The sequence below is a fragment of the Anarrhichthys ocellatus genome, unplaced genomic scaffold (genome assembly GCF_004355925.1).
Source record: "Anarrhichthys ocellatus isolate YVR2014 unplaced genomic scaffold, GSC_Weel_1.0 scaffold76, whole genome shotgun sequence".
Classification (NCBI taxonomy): Eukaryota; Metazoa; Chordata; class Actinopteri; order Perciformes; family Anarhichadidae; genus Anarrhichthys; species Anarrhichthys ocellatus.
In genome coordinates, this window is record NW_022280106.1 from 58,580 (window position 1) to 67,539 (window position 8,960).

The 8,960-nt window shown below is 40.6% G+C and overlaps 1 protein-coding gene across 2 annotated transcripts; it reads left to right on the forward strand.

The window, feature by feature from the left end:
- The first annotated feature begins 701 nt into the window (after window positions 1–701).
- cabcoco1 (ciliary associated calcium binding coiled-coil 1) lies at window positions 702–5,533 on the forward strand. 2 transcript variants are annotated; one of them, XM_031873921.1, is made up of 6 exons: window positions 702–872; window positions 953–1,041; window positions 1,804–1,973; window positions 3,519–3,663; window positions 4,905–4,977; window positions 5,051–5,533. In XM_031873921.1, the coding sequence occupies exons 1-6, from the start codon at window positions 807–809 to the stop codon at window positions 5,129–5,131; spliced, it is 624 nt and encodes a 207-aa protein (XP_031729781.1). In that variant the 5' UTR covers window positions 702–806; the 3' UTR covers window positions 5,132–5,533. The 2 variants fall into 2 exon arrangements, with proteins under 2 accessions (XP_031729781.1, XP_031729782.1); XM_031873922.1 differs by having other exon boundaries at window positions 702–851.
- The last annotated feature ends 3,427 nt before the right edge of the window (window positions 5,534–8,960 follow it).

An 8,960-nucleotide genomic window follows, 5' to 3' on the forward strand; every position in this document is an offset into this window, starting at 1 on the left:
ATTATCATTATCATTTGTATTATTGTTATTATTATCATTATTGTTTGATGTATTAGAAACTGAGAAACTCAAGACCCTTCATTAGGGACTGCCTTTCTAACTGCAGACATGACGACTTATTAAAAAGTGAGAGACACACAAGCATTTGTAAGCTATGAAATCAAAACCCTTCATAAAGGCTGACTTATCAGAACGTAACAAGGGGAATGACCCGCTGGCAAACTGTAATATAAAAGGAAAAATTAGAAAAGAATGACTAGGAAGAAGCATCCCTACACAGCGTTTCTAACAGGCATTCAAAGATCACATGAACTGAATGGCTACACACTGAGACACTACCAGATATCTCACAGAGCTACATCAGCCTGATCAACTCTACCTTGAGTTCAGACTGGCAAAAATATATACTTTCACAATTAAAGCATACATATGTCAGTGATATGAATACATGTTTAAATGACAGTATGATTTATTAATACAAATCAACAAAAGCCGAATTAGTGTAATTAAGTATAGGCTACCAAAAATGGGATACAAATTGTAAAACAGATAATGTTGATACAGATGAACAGATAATTGATCACATGTTAACCTGCCTAAAAAGTTATATCTAGTCCTAATGACAAATACACACATATGGGCTCCAGTAAAAACATGCTGTCGATTGAAAAAATAAATAAAACTGTACCTTGACATAGGTAGGCTGTTGTGTGGCGTCACCATCCGGGACCAGCCTGGACCGGCAGTTTGACGGGTTGATGGTGTGCTGCCATGGAAACGACTAGAGCGCCAACCTCACTGGCAACATGTCCGCGGGAGTGACACGTCGTGAAAAGAAAGAGCAACCCGAAGTAAGGGACAACAAGCTACAGGTAATAACGGACCGTCCCGTGTCCTGCGTTCGCTTATTGTGACATAACTACAGCATGTTTTGTTCTTAACCTCTCGTAAGAAACAGGAAACGGGTTTCCTCCGGTGGGAAGCGGCGCCACACCGACGAGTCGAAGCGCTGCTGTCAAACACCAGGGACGAGCTTCAGCTGTAAGTAGCGTCCGTCTCAAGTTCCTGTCTCGCGAGCTAGCTGCAGTAGCTAAACGTAGCGTTGACTGGCTACATGTTAAGGCCGGGCTAAGGGGAAGCACACACAATGGCTGCCACCGTCCGTGTCGTCCACAATGTTTAAAGGAATGGCTTTAGTTACTAATGAGTATTGGTGGTTGATGGTTAGTTGTTATGGTGGTTTGTGAAAAAAACGTCTGCAGTCATGAAACCCTGTATTAACACGCTCTGTGTTGTTAAGTCGTCATTGCATAGCTATTTAAAAAGAAAGCTGAATGCATTATTAATTCACAAACCTACAGCATGCCTGTTGATACTGTGTTCCAGTTGACAAGTCCTTTTTGATCAACCATGCAAGTTTATTTTTTTAATGTTTGCTTTTGTTTCAGTTTAACTATTTAACTACTACGTTTTATTTCCCAACACAAAGGTCTAAATGGTGTCGCAAGGCCTTCCCCACACTGCCAGGAATTAAAATCTTGTCTGAAATGAGTCATGAGTATTTAAAATATCCACACTGTGTACTGTTTTATTGTAGAACGACAAGGATTCCTTAGTCTTCTAAAACCCACAAATTCCCCCAAAAATAAGACGGGGAAAAAAACCATCCTGAGGACGTAATCTCAGTATCCTGAAGGGTTGGTATGGCCCACATGTTTCATCAGCATTTATGTGACTGTATTTCCATGCATTGCTGCTGCACTGAAATAGTATTTATCCAGATGTGCTCTCTGTCATCTGTAGTGAAATGACAGAGATTCTGGGCTTCGGGAACCATCACGTCTGTATGAAGGAAGCTGCCCTGCTGGATTACTACGTCTGTGGTTTCTGGTGGGCAAAAGAGGCCAATTTCACCCCCAAACAGACCTCCTTCACCATGGCTGTACTGCACATGCTGCTGGATAACATAAGAGGTGGGAGGACACGTAGAAAAATCCCAGGCGGACAGTACTTCAGTCCTTCTTTACCAGAGTCCAGAATATTTTTGCAGCATTACAGTCAGTTCAAAAGTCTGCTGCTTGATTACTACTTGTATATGCATGTCTGTGCATGTACTGTAGGTACTGTGTGTGCGTGCATGTGGACTGGCGACAGTCTGTGTATGTATGCACTATGTTATTTTTGTATTCTTTTAACAGCAGATACTGTATGTGTCCAAGACAAATTTCCTTCGGGACAATTAAGTCTATCTCATCTTATCTTATCTTGTTCTTATATATTTTTTAAATTATTGTCATAGTTTCTTTTGTGACTGTGATGCACTTTATAACCCTGGTTTTGACAAGTGTCATTTAAATAAAATTGTATTTCCTTACCAGATACATTGCAGACAGTATTTACTTGTTCAGACGGGGAGGTAGACTTTCATAGTTGTAATTACAACACCTCCATGGAAGTAACTATCCAGAATGTACTCAAAATAGTCAGTTACTCTCCCAAGTACATGCTTCATGGAATCAGGTTAAGTAAGATTACACATTAAATGACCACACTGGTGGTTTTGCATGTTTTAGCTGAATTGCAAGAAATCTAATTTATTCTACATCAAATCACTCCCTTGCTCACTCATTCACTACAATTTAACCAATAGTGAGCAGTAAACTGAGATTTCAGACACTTTCTAATCATCATTTTGGTCATCACTGACAGGCGCAGAGTTGTGCAACACTAATTTTCTTATTTATAAAACATATCAGCATATCATTGTGGGATTATTTTCAGAAAGTATAAAGGCCATGGACTACTTTTTAATTTTTAAGGGCACTATATAGTGGAAATATTTACACATATGATTTGGACACTCAAATAAAATCTCGGACAGTATTTATGTTGCCGCTCAGGCGGCAACTTCTGGCTCTGAAAAGTGAAGCCAATGCGCAAACTTGCATTCTTTCTGATGGCCATCGGGGGGCAACTTGAGAAGAAGTTCGATTGTATAGAAGTCTATGAGAAAATTATTCTATTTCCTCAATACAGCATGATGTTCATCTAGTAAATGATGGTCCATTGGTGACATCATGGAGGTTACATCCACTTCCTATAGTCTATGAGTTTACTGTAGAACAAAAGGGGAGTGATTTTGGACACAGTCTTATACAGAGTTACCAGCCTATTAAGTACATACACCTACAAAACCGCAACTAATTAAAGCCTAAAATGACCATTGTGTTAAATTGTCATCTCTCAGATCCAATGGTCAACAGAATGTTACAAGTTTCACAGCTGAGCTCTTTCAGGGCACATGAATCCTGGAATATTGTGCTAGATTTCACCGGATTGTGCAGGTGTTCCTTTATTCATTTCGATGAATGTAAGATGAGAAAGTTTGATACATTTAAATTTACCTTGCGTCGCTACAATGCAGAAAAGGCAGTTTTGTGAGTGTGTTCCGTAACTACATATCCTATCAAATATGTCAGAATCCCTGCAGTAATCTGTGTTTTATCGTCATATTCCAGAGAAATGGTTGCCTTTAGTGGAGAACTTGATGGAGTTTGCTAAGGCCCTAGGTGCTGCCAGCCAGTGCCGGACTTCAGAGGAAGACACCACTCCACTTCTTGACGAAGAAGAAGCCACGGCGCTCATAAGTTACATCAGAAACAGGTCAGAAGAATCCTTTAAATGCTCTTGTATTCACAGGTAAAGTCTAGATGTGGATTTTTTTCACGCTGTGTGTCTGACTCGTTGAGACACACCTGAGAGGTTTACAAATGCATATAAATCCCAACACGTCCATGTGGGACCAGCACGAGTTTTATGGGCTGGTATAAAAATGTGTCCATCCAGTGGCACACATCAAAGGTCCCATTTGTTCCCCTTAATGGCCCAATCATTAGCTCCACACTGTTAGGTGGTGCTGAAAAGAGGTCCAGCAGGTCACTGCTTCCCTGGGCTCCCCCCTCAAATTGGCCTTCCTTTTAACACACAGGTGGCATACAGTACAAGGTACACATCTTGATTAGTCATAAGTTTCCATGACTTTGCCCATTCTCACCTATGATCCTCACAAACAATTACAACATTGTTTTCGAAAATATTTGGAACCTTTCTTACAACTCTGCTCTGTTATTTAAAGCTTTTTTGAGGCCTTGCCTCAGTTCATTCTGTGGCAGCACAATGGCCAAACCATGTACTACTGTATGTGAGGCTCTTGATCATATCTACTGGTGAGGAGGGGAGAGGCCAGGAAACTGACAGTGAAGAGGATGAAGTAATGATGAAGACAACACAGAATATGATCCAAACCAAGAGACAACCCATGTCCTTTCTTTACTATTGAAATCAATTCAACTTAAATGAGTCAGCATTTTTCACACCAGTCAGTTTGGACCGGGAACACGACACATGTTAAAAATTTGAAAGGGTTCCAAGACAAATGTCCTTGTTAAACGTTGGAAGTAGTCTGTGATAAATAGCACAATATGTTTCATCTGAGTATTTGTTATAGTCAAACTGAGTCATACATTAGCCACTCCTTAGCAACCGGCTTTTTTAAGACACTTAAAAGCTTCAAAATTCAAGAGTGGGATGTTTACTGACCTATGTAGCAGAACTAAACTTTAAAACCTCTTCAGCTTGTGTCAACCACAGACCTTATATCTGGCGTCTAACCAAAAACCCAAACCATCTTTTATGTCCATTATACGTATGAATATAATTGAGCATAGATTTAGGATGACACTATCAAATTGACTACAAAAGAAAATACTTGAAATCATGGTACGGTTTTATTGTATAATTTAAGTGAGATGCTGTTGGTAAACCAGCTCTGTGCTCTTCTAGAATCTACTGTGTTTTAATAATTCAACTGACACAGCTGACCCTGTGTATTCTGCCGGCTGCAGTCTGTTTCAGAAGTACAGACTCTATGAGCTTCTCTTCACCACATCCAGAGAGGAGTTACTGACGGGCACGGAGGTAAGGCAGCTTGTTGCGTGTGCGTCCACGCCGATATGCATTTATATCATATTTTAAACGCGCTGTTTTCCAGAGGACCATCGAAGTGTTTGCCTGCCAAGGTGCTCTTACTCCATTGGAGGAAGGCATTCCCACTAACCTCTACTCCCAATAAGTGGCTCTGCTCCTGGCATCCAGAGAAATGAAGAGGTGGCGATAAACGGGCGGATGGATGGATGGCATCAGTGCAAGCAAAGACTTGCGATTCCTTTGTTGTCCACCGTGGGGCGCCGTCTTTCTGTGGCATCAGACTGCAGACAATCAGTCCACACCTCAGTGTTGCTTTGTTTCTCCACCTTTCACACAACACCTCTCATCAGATCACTTCACATGGATAAATTAATTGATCATTCATTGTGAACTAGGCTAGTATCCAGACTTTGTATGGGTCAAGTGGTATATAACAATAGCACAGAGGGTTACGCATGGTAAGGTGTGCCCGTTCATTGTTTTCTCCCCAAAAGATGGGCTTCCTGTTTACAAAGAAATAATAATAAAACAACCCTCTTCTGAAATATATATCTATAATTATGGCTTCATACAACATTTTGTCCATTATGACTAATGCTACATTTTACAGTGACTTATGCTTCCCTTTGTCTGTGTGTAGTAAAAGCATCTCACATTCTACCCCTGGCCAACGTAAGAGAACTCACTTAGATTTAATAGTATTATTTATAAGAAAAGTCACAAAACATTTTTTATTTTAAAGTTACTATGAGGAACTTTTAACTGTTGAAGCAGTCTCCATTCAATACTAATTCCTCAATATTAGTAATCCAGAGAGGAGTTACTGATGGGCACGGAGGTCAGGCAGCTTGTTGCCAACACAGAAACCACTCTGCAGGAGGACCAGGTCGTATTGCTGGGCCCGCTGGAGGGAAGGACGGCACGGGAGAACCAGAACCAAGACTGAGTGGGGCAGACTGTCAGACCCCTGCTGCAGTTTAATGAGAGGTTTTCTAAACCACTTCAGTCCACAGGGACCAAAATCAATACGAAACGAGAGTTCCTCTAGTAGCTTTAAGCATTAGTTAAATTTCATATATACAAATATTTATGAGGCGGAAGTAAAACAAAAATATCTGTTTTTACCATGTGAAGTGTCTTTGAGTACCTTTTAAAGCGCTATACAAATACAATGTATTATTATTAAAATAAGAAAGAAACACCAAAATTCTAAAACTGTACATAATGGACCTAATGGTAGTGGAGTTTTAGTAATAACATATTCTTGGTAAGAGCAAAGATGAAGTGATGTCTTCCTGAGATCTAGAGGCAGACATGTTGAGTCAAGAACAAAAGAATTACATTTAACCTGAAAGAAATGTGAAAAATAGTGTTAATTCCTAACAAAGAAAAGCGACAGACTTTTGTTTTTATTCATTTAATGAATTGTATCTTTATACAACACTCACATGCCATATGTTCATATAAAAAGTGATTGGTCAGTGTAATTATTGCTCTTCATGATGGCCATACATCAAAGCATGACTGTTTTTAATACACTCATTGTGGCATCTAATAAAGCAGGAGGAAATAGCAAGGATGGAAATAAAAGCGTTAAGAAGAGAGCACAATGTGAGGCAGAAAGAGAGATCATAATGTGTAAATGAGCAGCGGCACAGTGAGGACTGCCTGGCTTTTATTAACTCACAAACTGTCCTGTAATGTGAATCCACCACATATGATGATGTGATTTAGTTTGGCATAATTATGAGGTACTGTCTCTTAATAACAGCGGAACTACTAACAAGGTGCCTGCGCATGAACTTAGGTCGAGGGGTGAACAGGTCAGAAATGAAGTCAGGTGGGACAAAGTGCAGGCGTGACTTAAAAATGATCTACAAAATATCAAGGAAATAGTTCCACGTTTAAGGAAATTGTCTTATTCACTTGCTCTCTGAGAGTGAGATCACTGTCAATCTCATGTTGTCTGTGTGTTGAGTGGAGAACTGCATTCAGGATGTGGTTCGCTTAGCTTAGCATAAAGACTGGAAGCAGGGACAAACAGCTAACCTGGCTATGACCGAAGTTTAACACACCCACCGACACCTCTAAAGCTCACTGATTCACACATTGTGTATCATTTGTTTAATCTGTTCACAAACAAAAATGTAAAATGGACTAAGACTATGAAATGACTCCTTATAAGCCTCCACATTTTATAAGCACAAAAACTAAAATCAGAATAAGTTTTTGTAATTTAAATATAATAACTCAAGAAGTTGGATGTCATTTTACAGACATACAGAAAGCCTCACCACAGAGGCAGTGCATATTAATAATGCAGAGGAGAAAGCATGAATTTGAGATGGGTTTTAACATCCGTGAATAATGCATAAGCATGTATTTGCATTCCAATATATTGCTGCCAAAGTATACAGGCATGTCTATACCGTGTTGGTATGTAGTCCACTTTGTCTACCGGATCTAAAATTGAGGATAAATAAATCCCACTCGGCTATTGTAAATTAATCTTGAGTAATTTCTAATCTTGAACACAAATGGGTCAACAGTACACTTTCACTTGCTGTCCCTGGCATTTTGACTGTGAACTGTATTATAGATAAAGAGCTCCGTTCCGTGCCCTGGGTGCTTTCAGCCTTCCATTTCGGCAGGATATTTCAGCTGGACAATTTTTTTAGCCCGTCACAGACCGCCTTTGCTGTTCCAGTTTGCATCCATCTCCTTCAGTATCTGTTGTAATACTTTATTTAGAAAGCTTTTATCGAGGCAAAAACTCAAACTGTTAGGAGGAAAGACGGTTTGGGTATAAGCTCTCTGTCTGTGTAGGTGGGAAAGGAGATTGGAGTTTCTCAGAATTCTAACTAGGCATGTGGCCCCCATCGGGCAGTGGGTTTGGAACCATTTTAATGTGGAAATATACTGTGACACATTGAACTATGTTGGAACAATGTAGAATATAGGTTAAGCCCATCGAGTCAGAGTATGAACTGAGATGTGTATAAGAAAGGGAGTTTAAAACAAAATGCAAATAATAAATAATACAGCTAGAGACCATGTTGCGATTGGATCACACCACCTACGACGCTATACTGGGGCAGGGGGCGTAAAGTGGGGTGGGCAATGGCCCGTGCCCACTACCTACCTTTACTGCCACACCCATCTTCAAATTGTGCCTTCCTTTTTGATCTTAGCGCACCTGTAAAAGTTTTGTGATGGTATTGTTGGGACCATGTGCTTGGCTTCGCCATGTTCTCTAAGACAAAGAGACTGGGCCTGCCAATTCTGCAGGCAAGGCCCATCCTGCTTTGGGTAGGGGGCATCCAAACCCCCACCAGAAAGGATTTCACAGTCACCTGTGAAATCGTGACCCAAATGCAACACTGGCCTCCCATTGGTCAAGGCCCTCAGACCTTCTTTTACAAAACCTTGTTTCACCCCCACCTAGTCCATGCGATTCAGTTCGCAAGTAAGGAGGCAAACACAACGTTGCTGTTTTTAGAAGAAAACCCGAGGTAAACAGTTTCAAAGAGACTGTTTTTTTTTTTTACATTTTTCCTGCAGATGTGAAGAAACGGATTCTTCAGAAAAAGAGGACAACTTCTCTTTCTATCCAAGTCGATTTCATGCCGGTTACAGGACGGAGAATTCCCTTAATGAGCCGAAGAAATTCTCTGCTGGGGACTATATTGTTGATTGTCATAGTGTTCAACCAATCAGATCTTTAGTTTGACATGTTGGGCGTATTCTTTGACGTGCCAGAGCCTGCTAGCTGGCCTAGCCATACGTGATTGGTCAGCGGGCTAGCCTGACGTGTTGGGCGGTGACAATCCCAAAATCTGCTGCCTCTGTCTAGCGGACATTTTCAGCCCTCAAACGCATTAAAACCTATTCAAGAAATACAACTGGGGAGGCTCCACTGTCTTCACTGGCGTCCATGAATCGAGAAGTTCTTACTGGAACTAAAATGCACGGAT

What these genes read in the sequence shown, in the direction of transcription:
- cabcoco1 (XM_031873921.1), top strand. Translation starts at nt 807, where the DNA reads ATGTCCGCGGGAGTGACACGTCGTGAAAAGAAAGAGCAACCCGAAGTA. An exon ending in ATAAGTTACATCAGAAACAG is followed by an intron (nt 3,664 to 4,904) that starts GTCAGAAGAATC and finishes TGCCGGCTGCAG; the next exon opens with TCTGTTTCAGAAGTACAGAC. An exon ending in AGTTACTGACGGGCACGGAG is followed by an intron (nt 4,978 to 5,050) that starts GTAAGGCAGCTT and finishes GCTGTTTTCCAG; the next exon opens with AGGACCATCGAAGTGTTTGC.